This window comes from Haliotis asinina, chromosome 6, assembly GCF_037392515.1.
Source record: "Haliotis asinina isolate JCU_RB_2024 chromosome 6, JCU_Hal_asi_v2, whole genome shotgun sequence".
In the NCBI taxonomy this organism is placed as follows: Eukaryota; Metazoa; Mollusca; class Gastropoda; order Lepetellida; family Haliotidae; genus Haliotis; species Haliotis asinina.
The window spans coordinates 64,928,483-64,942,047 of NC_090285.1; the positions used below are offsets into that span (position 1 = coordinate 64,928,483).

Genomic DNA, 13,565 nt, shown 5'->3' on the forward strand with positions numbered 1-13,565 from the left:
ACATTTTCTAGACTTGCATGGGCTTGCTTGGGTATATTTGCTTCAGGGTCTGTATGACAGATTACAGAAATCCATAAACATACGTTGTTTAGTCCATCCTTTCCGAAAACACAAAATGTATAGCTTCTGTCACTGGCTGAAATAACACGCTGTTGTTACTAGCTGAGTTATTGCCATAAAGCGTTCATGAGCTTTGAACGACACAAATATTTCTGCCTTTGCATGAATAAGAAAAACTGCAGAAATTCAAAATCAAAATCAAATTTTTATTCACAAAAGCTGTAGAAAATACAGGTATGTGTTTCATCCACACTTGCACAAACAGACGAGCTGGAGCATGTACAGGGAAACCACTACAGCAGCAGCAGAGACAAACATGGTATTTGGCTGATATGTTCACTTACGAATCAAAACACTGTTGATTTGTTTCGACAAACGCTTTTCATATCAAATATTTTGGTCACATTTCAGGAACTATTATATTTCTTGAACATACCACCTAAATACCAGACTGCAGCAACTACCAAATATGCATCCCCACATATCTGAAGATTAAAGATAATTATTGTAACAAATCAACAGGTTAGATAAGACTGGATAATGACCTCCTTTGTGATTACTCACCTGGCACTTGTTAAACTTGCTGATACATATAATAATCATTACTTACAAATTTGAGATCAGTTAGATCATGATACTATTATGTTATAAAGCCACTAATATCACAAATGACAACCAAGAAATTCTCTAGAAAATCTGTCACATTTCTCATCAACATTGTAAGATTAAATGCATCTTATGCACTAATCCATTTTGATAGTTTGAGCTTGATATTTTCAGTTATGCCTATCTGCCATGAAATCCAAGACTAAATTTACCTTAAACAGAAATACCCTGTATTCTGCTTCTGAGAAACTTGACACGTGTAATTTCACAAATGAAAAGAGAAAACTTTCATTACAAAAACATATTTAAAAAAAAAAAATTCACTGTTTGTTTGGAAGTCAGTTTAGTCTGTGAAGAAGGATATGTTAATTAATCTAATTCCAAAAGAAAAGTGAAGCCTATTTCATGTTTCCCTCATTTAGACAATCTGCATGAAATCTTTCAAGTTCTGCTGAAAAGGAATGAAAACATTCTTCCATCGTTTCATTCCAAAAATGAACTGATTAAGTAATAAAGTCAGTAAAACATGCTCAAAAAGATCCAAGCTACTTCAGATGTTTTCCTTTTCTTAATCTTCCCTTGTTTGATAACCAGCTTGATAGGTATTTTGCCTACAACTTTACAAAGGACATTAACTACTGAAATTAAGCACTAACAAATGCAAAATATCATATGACATCCACACACATAATTTGAAATGGCTTACTTGCAACAGAACCAGATGAATGAGACAACACCACTAGAAGCAGGGCAGTTATACAAAGGTAACAGTATTTTCTACAGCTGATTGTAGTTACACCTGAGCAACATAGAGAAGATGTGTCACAATATGTATTTATTATAGGACCAAGTCTAGGATGTGGCACATAATATAGTTGCTCATGTACAGCATGCACCACACTGAAGTCAAGGAGATAATTACTGGAGATGTTAGGAGCTTCAGCTTGAAGGCTATCAGCCAGACATCTGAAACTTATAATTAGGTTACAAAATATATGCAAGTTATCTCCCTTTAATATTAGGGCCACAGGAAGTACCAACATAGCTGATACAGTGAAAACTAAATCAAGCCAACTCTAAACCTGTAATTCAGAGGTATTCTTATTTCCATGTTATTTCCAGCTCATCCGTTACCACATTTAAAATCAGACTTGAAGAAACCATAATGGAGAGGAAATATATCTGAGAAAGGAGGCTTGGATTCTCTGTGGCAATCAGAGAATTCCATTTCAGTTTAGTCCTTGCAATGATATTCATTCCATCATCCAACAGTAGATGATCATAACACATACCTGATGAATCCATCAAGGTTTCTCTAACGTGTACATGTATGTGTAATATACATACACTATGGATCTAAACAAATGCAAGTTTGATTTAAACATAGGAAAATATATCTGCTTCCAAACACATTTTTTTTTTCAAAATACATCAAATTCTGAGATCATAACATTATACTATTTTCTTGGTAACTGAAAACCTTAAAAAAGTATATGCTTAAAACACTGATGCAAATAAGAAAAATATTGTCTGGCCATACTGTTTGTCAAGCTGAGGTGAATCAAAATGTACCAGTGGCTTGTAAAGCATTAAACATCTCTCTGGGCTAAAGTTATTATCCTTTCAAACATATCGGCATCATAAGCTCCCATATATACCGTTGTGTGTAGTTTCTACATTTGTCAAGTCCATATTTGTAAGGCTTAGGAGACTCATCAACTTGATAAGCATCAAGCAATACTTACAGCTCAACGGCATTGTATACACAACATATATGCTGGAGATCACTCGGTCTAAAGAACATAAAGGTTTTACACACTGAAGTGACCACAACTAACCATTTGGGACGAAAAAACAATTCTTTGATAATTGTCAAGTCTAATGCCAGCCAGCAACATGAATGGATTTACATGATATCAACAAGAACATTTCAGTATCAGATACTACATGTCAATTTGTCCATAGTTTGCTCCGAACATGTCTATGCCACAAGTAATAGGTAGTGATATCGTGACACATACTGTCCAAGCACCATACTCTAACTAGATGACTGGTACAACTAGCTGTGTTGTTGTTCGTCACTAACATATTAACAAATGGTTAAATAAAAAATGGAATGTTTAATTTTAATTTTTTTTTAAATGTAGGACAGTGAACCATGACGACAAACTCAGGTAAATGTTATTTTCAAGATAAAATGAAATTTGTTTTGAGGCACTGCAATGTGAACAGAAGTGATTTAGAGGCAAACTGAGTTGTATATATGTAAATCAAAGTGTATGAAGAACAATGAATTTACTATGCTTTCAAATCAATAACTGTTTTTTTCAACAATATCCAGCACCTCCCTGAAAAGAGCTTTTGTTTCTTATTCAATGAAACCTGCACAAGAAACTTTCTTTTGTCTGTCAGACATATCATGACATGTTGTAAACCATTTCTCAGTTTTCATCGCTTCTTATATAGCAAAATATAATGATGCCATTGTTAAGATTTCTTCAATAATTTGAAAACTGTTTTGAAAAACAATTATAAAATAATTAGACTAATTCATAAAAACCATAAACGAACATTTTACAGCATCTCTTCTGTTCTCCTTCAAATTGACAGATTAATAAAACTAAAGCAAGTAGCTTTAAAGACCACAAGAGAAAAATTCTTGACCTCATTCTCAAAAGTCATTACCCTGCACCATCATACCAGGATGATGAGACTTTTGTTTTGACTATGTTGGTACTTTAGAATGAGAATATACAATAAAACAAATTGTCAACATGGTTACAATGCAAAATCATACATGTCTCTGGTGACAGGTAAACTCCAGACACCGCTGCAGCTAGCAGTGACAGTGTTGGGAGCCCGTCCCAGCCTGCTCCTTCCAGAACATGTCCAGGGGCAGTTGTTGATTAATGCCCCAAAACAATGTTAATGAAAGTATTTGCATTTTCACTTTTCTTTAAAAAAATCAAGTCATGGATATTTCTAAAATGACAATCTGAGATACCAAGATGGAATACACTGAGACTGACTCTGGTTTATAAGTGGTATATTGTTTAAAAGGATGACAACTGATTCAGCAGGATTTCAGTGCAGTTTATAAGCAAAATATATGCAAGCAGGAATTATATGTACCACTAATTCCTACACAAATGCAACTGTGATATGTACAGTGTTTCAAAGACCCACCAATCAAGTTCAACATATCCACCCTCTGATAACACTAAATATATCAGACAAATAGCCACCAAGAACAGTTATATATTTGATTGTTGTCTGTGCTAATCTACAAAGGTAAATTTCAGGCCTTTCTACAACCAAACACTGATTTTAGTAAGGTATATCACTAGAATCAGAAAAAGCTATGTTCAAAATAAAATCAATACTTTGTAATTCTTCTGCATTGCCAGATTGTTCTAGATTTACACATTATTTACATAAAACACTGATACATGGATATGGAAACACGACACTCTTTGGTGATGATTTAAACCATTCTGAAAACTGAAATGTGCATGACCTTTAAGATTTCTGACATGACATTTAGAAAGCATGTAACATTAATATGAACAAACATGCATCAAGTTTGGTACTCTCAATACACACGAAGAATAACTTATAATACCAAATACACCTGATATTAATTACATGTTGATGTTATGAAACTTGCTATGGGTGATAAAAATCTGTTTCTGGCTCTAAGTGTTAAAACAGAATTTAAATTCAAGATGAAACTTGTAAAATACTTTATCTGGTGATTAATTTTGCATACAGTTACAAAGGACAGCCGCATCATTCCTATGCCTGACTAGATATAAAATATATGAGATTTCAAAACAAGACATATACAGTTGTAAAACATATTATACACAATAATACATACATGTATTAACACAACAACCTTAAAATATTCTGTCAAGATCGCCACGGACTACAAAGATTATCCAAAACTGACATCGACTAAATCTTAACTACTAATATTACTCTCCAGTTCAGCTGTCAATATACAGAAAAAAACAAAAAACTTACAAACAGATATTTTTCCAGAAACAGATTTTTGAACAATGAAATGAATGTCAGAATTTATGGTTGACACTCATAAAAAACAAGATGGTGACATATACATCTCTTGTGATAGACACAAATATTAATGAAATACATTAAATATGTCATGGACATCAAAAGTCAGTGCTGCAACCCCGGGACATCACATGCTTGTTGTCGTGGGCATTGGAACTGACGACCTTGATATCATCTGTAGTGTACGAGGGCTGCACATTCACTGTACTCACCGGAGCCACCCCATATTTTCCTGAAATCACAAAATCTCATAACTTTAACATGAGGACATTGTTTATTGATGAAAGATACCCAATATAATGATATATTTGTATCTTGTACATAATACAGGAACACACAGTGGTGTGGCTGCAGCACACTTGACACGTCTGGATTGAATAGGTAATATTAATATTGACAGCAGATAGATTCAAACTTGTATTCATGATCAACACGAAAACGGCTTCATCTGTCATGAGTTCACAAATTAATAGAATGGATGGCTTAGTTCAGAGTGAGTTTAGTTATACGCCCCACTCAGCAATATTCCAGCTCTATGGCGGCGATCTGTAAATAATCGAGTCTGGACCAGACAATCAAGTGATCAACAACATGAGCATCGATCTGTGCAATTGGGAACCAATGACATGTGCCAACCAAGTCAGCAGGCCTGACCACCCGATCCCGTTAGTCACCTCTTACGACAAGCATAGTCGCCTTTTATGACAAGCATGGGCTTAGTTCAGAATGATATTGAAAGCAAACATTTTCATCAGTTATAAATAATGTTTCTGGTAGATGTTCTTTGAATTCTATGACAGGAAAAGTTGCATTGATGGATGATGGGGGGGAGTATCACCTGACAGTAATATGAACAGGCTAATCTCATTTGAATCAGCATTTTGATATAAAGTCTTTTAAAAAATACATCAGTCACCCAGAATATATAATCATAGTTAGATTCATTTTTGAGACAATTATAGAATGTACACCAGAGAGCTTATACACATGACAAAGTCAGTACCAAGATTACATCTTAATCATCCTTATAAAGCAAATATATATATGGATGAATGACATGATATAATCCCAGCTTGCTGTGAACTAAGAGAGTGAAGATGGTTTAATGCTGCTTATGTTTCATTCATGAGACCCTGAAGTGGAAGGAGAGACTAAACTGATGAAGAATGTGAGAGGTCAACACCTAAGTATCCCACAAATGATACGGTACAAACAGATCAGGGTGACCCAGGGATATAAACACTGAATTACTGATTCCTGGCAAAAGGAATACAATGTAACAATGACTTAAACACAATGATATGCTATCAATGACACCTGCTCTCCTTGTGGAAAACTGCATTAAAACCATCCGAATACAGTATCTTATATTATAAATAAGCTCCTTACAATGACAAGTCATGTGACAAAATCCATAAAAAACTAGTTGACATTCTAATACCTCATGAAATCTTAACCTAACCTGTTGATAACTGAATGTATAGTATTGTACACAGAGAGTACTGTCTCGTTACAACACATACATGGTTCGTGGGAGCCTCATGCAGGCAGTCAAAGGGAGACAACTCTGATAAACCACACATGACAACATGTTGGAAGAAACTGTCACTTCACGCATTTCACGAAAGCAGAAAGAAATGGTAACTAATGAGAATCAACATAAGACACTAAAAAGTGCATATAATGATGAACGAAGAGACATTTCCAAATGTAAGACATGAACCATGCGGTATGAGCTGACAGATTGTTAACAAAGGTGTTGGATAGTCATGATGTGCACGGTACTTGGCTGGAATATTCTAAGATAATTACTTTTACTTTGGCTCACATGTAAATTAACTTAAAATGCAGATAACAAGCTGAGAAGACCCTTTCAGTACAATATATGTTTGTTCTACTACTGTTTATGGACAGAAAAAACAACTGGTGCTTTAAACTCTGCACTTCATACGAGAAGAGAAAATACTTTTCTAAAGTTATAATAATAAATGTAAACCTTCAGTAGTTTACAAAAATCATCTTATGATTTAACCCAATAGTTCAAGTTCTCTATTGAGTTCTTCAAACCACTGAAGCTTTCTCTTTGAATACATCTTTCTTGGAACCCTTAAAACTCAATACTCCAGACAACAGTGCAGATTAATATCCTCAGAATCCACTGAATTTTTTTTCTAAGAAAATAAAAGTCAATCAAAAATACTTAAATTTTGTTAGAAGTTTCACTCGAAATAAATATCAGCAGTCTTGTCAAATGGCAGAACAAACTGTGGTAGGAGCAAACCATGAAAGAAGATCCTTTCAGCTGGTTACCATTTACACATGAGATATTGATTAATTTCAGTCTGTGTACAAATCTCCTGCTGTGACAGTGTTGAAAAGGTAAAGCTTCCATTGAACAGAAATAGTTGCAATATAGACTTGCTGCAGGCCCTTTATCCATTCTGTGCCTCAATTAGCACAACTGTAAAATTACCATGGGTGCTGCTTGAGTTCATTCACAAGACATCTCCTCTTTGGCTTAATGACAAATAATTATCCCTCACGGTAAATATTACAAAATAATTACAACCTCCTGCTTTTTAAAAGCAGAAGTGTCTTTTGCTAAAATTCCAGTCTGAGGAACATGTTGTCTTACAGCAATAGCCCAGGCACAATATGTAATGTGACACTTTACATTCTCCAAGATATAAAATGATGGCAACTTTGAAATTTTTGCTTATGTATTCAGAAAATGACACTAAAATAGGCTGAAATATCAACAGTCCCTGTAGGTCACCTGCCCATTTGATGATTCACTTTGATCAAGTTTACATCAACCTTTCTGTGTGTGTGTAGATTGTGGGAAAATCAGATGTTACTTTGGATGCTATCAGAGTTGAGAAACCATTTCACAACAAATTTGGACCACCCAACTATACAATAAATTTCAAATTTCACTGACATACGGTAAAAGCTGAGTAATGGATCATCATGACAACTTTAATATGTCTGCAAATTATCAAATTTGGTTGGATTTCTCACACAATACAGCTGGGGACTCTTTTGGTATTTTCACAACATCACAGAAATATGTCCAAACTGTAAATATTTGCAGATGACAAAGTGCCATGCCATATGCTCACATAAGCTCTAAGTTTAAGTGATAAGATAAACACTAACCTACAACATTATGAAAACAACCCAAAACATCTTAACCATTATTCAACAGAATGGCTATTTTTGAGACAGCCCATCATGTATGCCTAATAAACTCGACATCTGAATTTCCTATCATGCTTTTAAAATGGAAATTATCTCCCTTTAATCCTTGGAACTAGAATGATCTCCCTTGAATTAGAATGATGTCCCTTGAACAAGAACCTGGGCAAGTCTATGGGAGTTGTTGCAGTACAGAAGCCGGCACAGACGTACAGGTGACAACAAGCACTGAAGTGACCCGGAAGTGGACACTCACCGGGGGGGTCAACACTTGTTATCCTAGCCCCCAGGAAGACATGTCTCCCTAGGGGACTTGCCCCGGGATGGGGCCCTGATCGGCCGCTAAGGGGAGAGAAGTCAACTCACCGTCAGTCATACCTTGCCAAGCTTTAGGAAATAATAATTCATATTTGTGATTACATTTTTGAAGGAAATGAATAGATGATCTATACAGTCTTTTCTGCAGGGTTCAGCGGATGGGATACATCTTGTATATTACTCCAGAGTTGCATGTCAACAGGAAATGCCACTCAACATTCACAATTATTTACCGAAACCATGTTAACAAAGAAGTTTTTCTCTGCAGGCTCTTTATCTAATGCAGTCTTTGATTAGAAATTAAGAATTCTCTATAATTTGATAAAAAAATATTTGAACATTAGTATGCTTTCATGTTAATACTTTTCATATGCATGCCCCAAAACTCCCTAATCTGTTGCAAATATAAGTGACAAATTGAAGCATATAGTTCAGAGGCAATCTTAAGTTAATCAAATGTTTTTATTGCATCTGCTACTAAACAGAGATCAAACATATGTCTGTCTCAGAGATATGAGCCCTCATCAAGTTGAAATATCATCAAATTTCCTGGATCACCAAATCAAACATGTTCCTCTCTTCCAAGACAATTCTGGAACAGGATTTTTAATATTCTACAGCCGTGGCATTTTTCCAGGAAAAAGTATATTTTTCTGCGACTGCTTCAAGAAATAGATTTGTCTGTGGTAAAACGTTTTCAAGGACAATGTGTCAATATATTTTACCAGAAACACAAGCAAAACTTCATCTTTTCCACCTTTCATCTCAATAACACCCAATGGCTATCCAGAACTGGCCAGGACTCCCAGTCCACCTATTCCCTGAGAGGAGACTGTATAGGGATGAGGTACAGGCCACATGATATACCCAGACATATAATCATCAAGGAAATACCCTGGCAACAAAGAGGCTGTCAGGACTCAAGCTTTGATGGATGAATGATGGAGCTTTTGTCAGCAGTATTCAGAACAAAAGGCAATTAGGACAGCATGTATGGTCTGCATATGATTGCAAATGTAGAAAATTAAGTCTGAGCTACTTCAGTTAAAGCTGATCACACTCAGGAACACCCACATGTTTCAGGATAGGAAACAAAATGACTATGTCAAGAGTGATTTGTGTCAAACTCACAATGCATCAGCAGTGAGATGTCTACATTATGGTAGCAGGATTAGTTTCAAACACGTGTTTGACTCCAGTTTACATCATTGGAACCAGAATCCTATTAAATTCAGATGTATACAAGAGTTTGGTACTGCTAAACAAGCATCTTAGGACATCCAGTCACAGTTACTGTCAGAATGAGCAGCAATCACTGCCACAGGGTCAGCAAAGACACGAATCTACATCATTTGGCTCGTGCAGCAAGCTGTGACCCATGGATCTTTTCTGCTCATACAAGACAAATGACTTCAGGTCAAATTATTTTACAACAATGAAACAATTCTACTCATATCCATGATCTTATTTGCAAAATGTAAGCGAATAAGATCCTGAATACATGCAGTTGCTAAATGAATAAGTATAGAGCAAAGATTTACAGGTCAAAGTCTGAGGCACACACCAGGGATTTAGCTCTAATGCTTTCGAACGAGCAATATTTCACCATTAATAGTTCTTTTGATCCATTTGAAAACGAATAAGCAGAATATACGACACACTGAAACACGAATGAAAAATTCACTCAAAGGAAACTGAAGGTGAAGTACATCACATGCTGAGACTGTGAGCCAGTGAGTCAGTCAGGATTTATGCTGTTTCAACAAAACTGTAGTTATATCTTGGCATGTCTGCTTGATGTTTGAAGCTCTGGGTGATACAGGTGAGAGACGTTTATCACTTCTGCGAAATTCACAAATATAGGGAGGAAGCTATAAACATACTGAACAGCAAAAGAAAGTTTCATGTCAAGGTTTTAAATGGAAGACAAGTTAAATATTGCTTTTCTATTCTGTTCAGCATATGATCAGTGAGAATGTTGACGTTCAACCCTGGATCGAATGTTCCTGGTGAGCCTTTGGGACAAAGCCACCACGAAGACCAACGCCGCCCAACTGAGTCATCTCTGACACTCTCACCGCTGTCAGTATGACAGAACAAATTAACTGAACTTAGTGTTGGTGTGACATCCATTTAACTAAAATTACACAGTGTACAGAAATAGTGAAAACAAAGAACAATTTGATAACAATCACTTCACATACAGATGTGCATAAAATTAATCATTCCAAAATATTATACGCAGACACATGCTGGTATATAATACATGTCTGTATACACAGGTTCATAAGTACAACACTTCAGTAATACAAGGTGAAAACATTCCAGAAACTAACCCTAAAGATGCAACAGGAACACGCTATCTAGGACCATAATTCATCATGACAAATGATGAATATCTACTTGCAAGGATGTTGGTCCCTCAAAATACATCAGCCTTGCATGCATGTTTTTATCTAGGGTCCTAGGCCCTTATTCTTGAAATGGTTGTAGCCCTAAAAATTCTTAACTTTTAATACAGTCAATGCTTTAAGAATGGGCTTAAGAAGTTAACAGAGCTATGAACATTTCAAGATGAGCTACCGTGGGCCATTATTCTTGAAATGTTGACAGTTTCGAGAATAGCTAGCCTGTTTTCTACAAACTTGGTGGTGAAGGAATCACAGTAGAACGAATAATGGCGTTTCATTCTGTATTTCTGACAAAGGTTGTCAGTTTCTACTTGGAGGCAGGACCAACACACGGAAAAACTTGGATGCTAACAAGCACACAGCTGTGGTGCAGCCAAGCCAAGAGTCAGGATCAGATAGAGTTCAGATTCCTGACACACAGGTTATTGTGATACAGAAGAAGACTGGCCACCCTTACACCAGAAACTCAAGGCAGGATGGAGGGAGAGACAAATGCATCTCAGGGGAAGCAGCCACACCTGGCCAAACCACATATTCTCTGGGGCAGAAAAAAGGGAACAAAGCACAGGAAAGAAGATGTTTTCTGACGTCACTGATATACAGGATGGCTGGCTGTTGCAAGGGATAGTAGTAACGTGCCAACATTCGGGGAGCAAAAAATCTGAATCTACTGTCCTGAATATCTCTTGGATACAGGGATCTTATCTAACTCGTCTCATGGTATGGAGAAAAACTCCTGAGCTGCATCAGACTGATGCCCTTAGTGGGACTAGTGTGGACTATGCTGGTCTAACAGTGCTAGCCCACAGAAATAAAGGTTGGATATCTCACTCTGACCCAGCATACTGACCAATGGACCCAGCCAGTCCATGTTGAAGTCACTTAATATTCAGTGCCCAGCATATAACAAGTACCATCTTTAAACAGCTAACAGTATGGTTTCGCCAACCATGCTCTCCAAGCAGACGTTCAGTCTGCTGAGCCACTGATCCAGCGCTGTTGACATGAAGCATAGATACAAGAAACATGACCACAGACTCCTCTCTATGGTCAGTTGGGCACTATACTTGCACTAATGCATGAAAATGGAGATATAGTCGCAGACCTGGGACGGCTGCCATGTTCTGTCTTAGCACTAACTACACTGTTGCTGAAATGTGGATGTGAACCAACTACCAGTACATCCTGCGCATATCATCTCTTGCTCCCATATAACCTATTTAATATACACCCACCACATCCCAAAAACCTCATCCACACTCAACTCAATTAATCATACAAATTGAAAACAATCATTACAGCATAATTGACAAAAAAAAAATATATCTGGTACATTTACCCATAAAACAAAATCTAGCACAGGTACAAAATAAACTCTTTCAGTAAAGGATCAGCAAAAATGTATTTTGTTTCTTCATTTAATCATGCTAAAACATTTGTAAATGATTTGCCCCCACAAATTAACTTTACCAGGCACATATACAATAAATCCACACATATATACACTTAAAGCTATGCTTACTTGACCAAGCAACAAAAACTATGTTCCATCTGTTCTAAACAAATGAAAGAAGCCACGAAACAGAATGTTGGCATAGACGAACACAGGAAGTACAACATGCTGGTTGATGAGGGCACCCCCCCAACATGTCACACATATCACTCACCAGAGAAGTTGAGTTGGTTTAACGTCATGTCCCAAATGTGGTTCTTTCGTCCTATGTGAGCAACGCAGGGGAAAAAGTAGCACAATAGAAGAATTGGACCCATACAGTTTGTTATACATAACTAATACTAAAACTATTACAAATATTGATTATACCACTGTTCTTTTCTTCATGCACGAAATACAATGGCAGAAAAATATTGTTTCAGTGTTAAAATAAACAAAATAAATTTCAAAGAAGTACAGTTTCATTTACAGCGATAAATAGAGGAGAGTTGACAGACCATCAGGTCTTTCATGACATAGTAAATACAATAGGTTGGGATACTTAGATTATTTCCAATTGGGGTGTCAGCTATAGACATGAAAATAACCTGCGAATGCATTTTGACATAACAACATGTATTCGATATAAGAACATGATTATAAATTTACCAAAACACAGGGAAAGAGTACATCGGTGGTCACAGGTTAATATACAGGTAATAAGCAGCGGGAACAGAATTTACCGCAAATGAAACTAGAGAACACACAAAATAAAGGAGAACTGCCATCAATGAAAATAATCAAACAACCAGAAAACAACTATGTGGAAAAACCCAGTTTCTTCAAAACGTAACAAATCTCATAAAATAATCTGTATTCAGCAATAAATAACAAGAATAACAAAAATAAACTTTCATGAAACAGAAGGAGCAAGGAACCTTGGAACGAACTTCAGAGTAAGAACTGAAAACACAATATCTGGAAAACAAATAAAACACAAACATTTGAATAAAACGCCAAGAAAACAAGAACCTGCTGGCATGCAGAGGCGAGAAAAGAGGCCCCAGAAGGAGGACCGTGAGTGAGTGAGTAATGGGAATTACCTGCACATGTTGGTGGCCCCATGCCTGGAGGAGCAAAGACGAAAAGAATAAGACACAGACATACAGTAAGTATGTGCAAGGAACATGTACTACAGGCAGATTTCAAACTTCTTTTCCTGTCCATTACTCTCTACCCCTGAACATACTTGATTCCTGTGTACTTCTCCCTTGTTATGATCTGGTCACAACCTTGTCCACGCAAACCCAATTTATGCGTGACCTCTGCTAAAGATACACTCAATCCTTACCCATCCCTGACCCTGCCTGACTTCTGCTAGCCCATTCACCTCATTTCCATCTAATCCTCCCCATCCTTATCTGACAGTAGCTAGTCCATTCATCATTATCTACACTGTTCAT

The 13,565-nt window shown here is 36.5% G+C and overlaps 1 protein-coding gene across 7 annotated transcripts in view; it reads right to left on the minus strand.

Moving 5' to 3' along the window:
- Nucleotides 1–245: 245 nt before the first annotated feature.
- LOC137286139 (palmitoyltransferase ZDHHC14-like) overlaps nt 246–13,565 on the minus strand; it is a 72,695-nt gene continuing 59,375 nt past the window's right edge. For 2 of the 7 annotated variants that reach the window (XM_067817808.1, XM_067817807.1), the window contains exons 10-12: nt 13,206–13,229; nt 12,338–12,388; nt 246–4,975 (exon numbers count right to left, since the gene is read on the minus strand). In XM_067817808.1, coding sequence (XP_067673909.1) covers nt 4,842–4,975; nt 12,338–12,388; nt 13,206–13,229 — 209 coding nt within the window. In that variant the 3' untranslated portion in view covers nt 246–4,841. Of the gene's footprint in view, nt 4,976–8,187; nt 8,329–12,337; nt 12,389–13,205; nt 13,230–13,565 lie in introns of those variants that run through there. The other 5 variants (XM_067817814.1, XM_067817812.1, XM_067817811.1 and 2 more) reach the window with 4 other exon arrangements.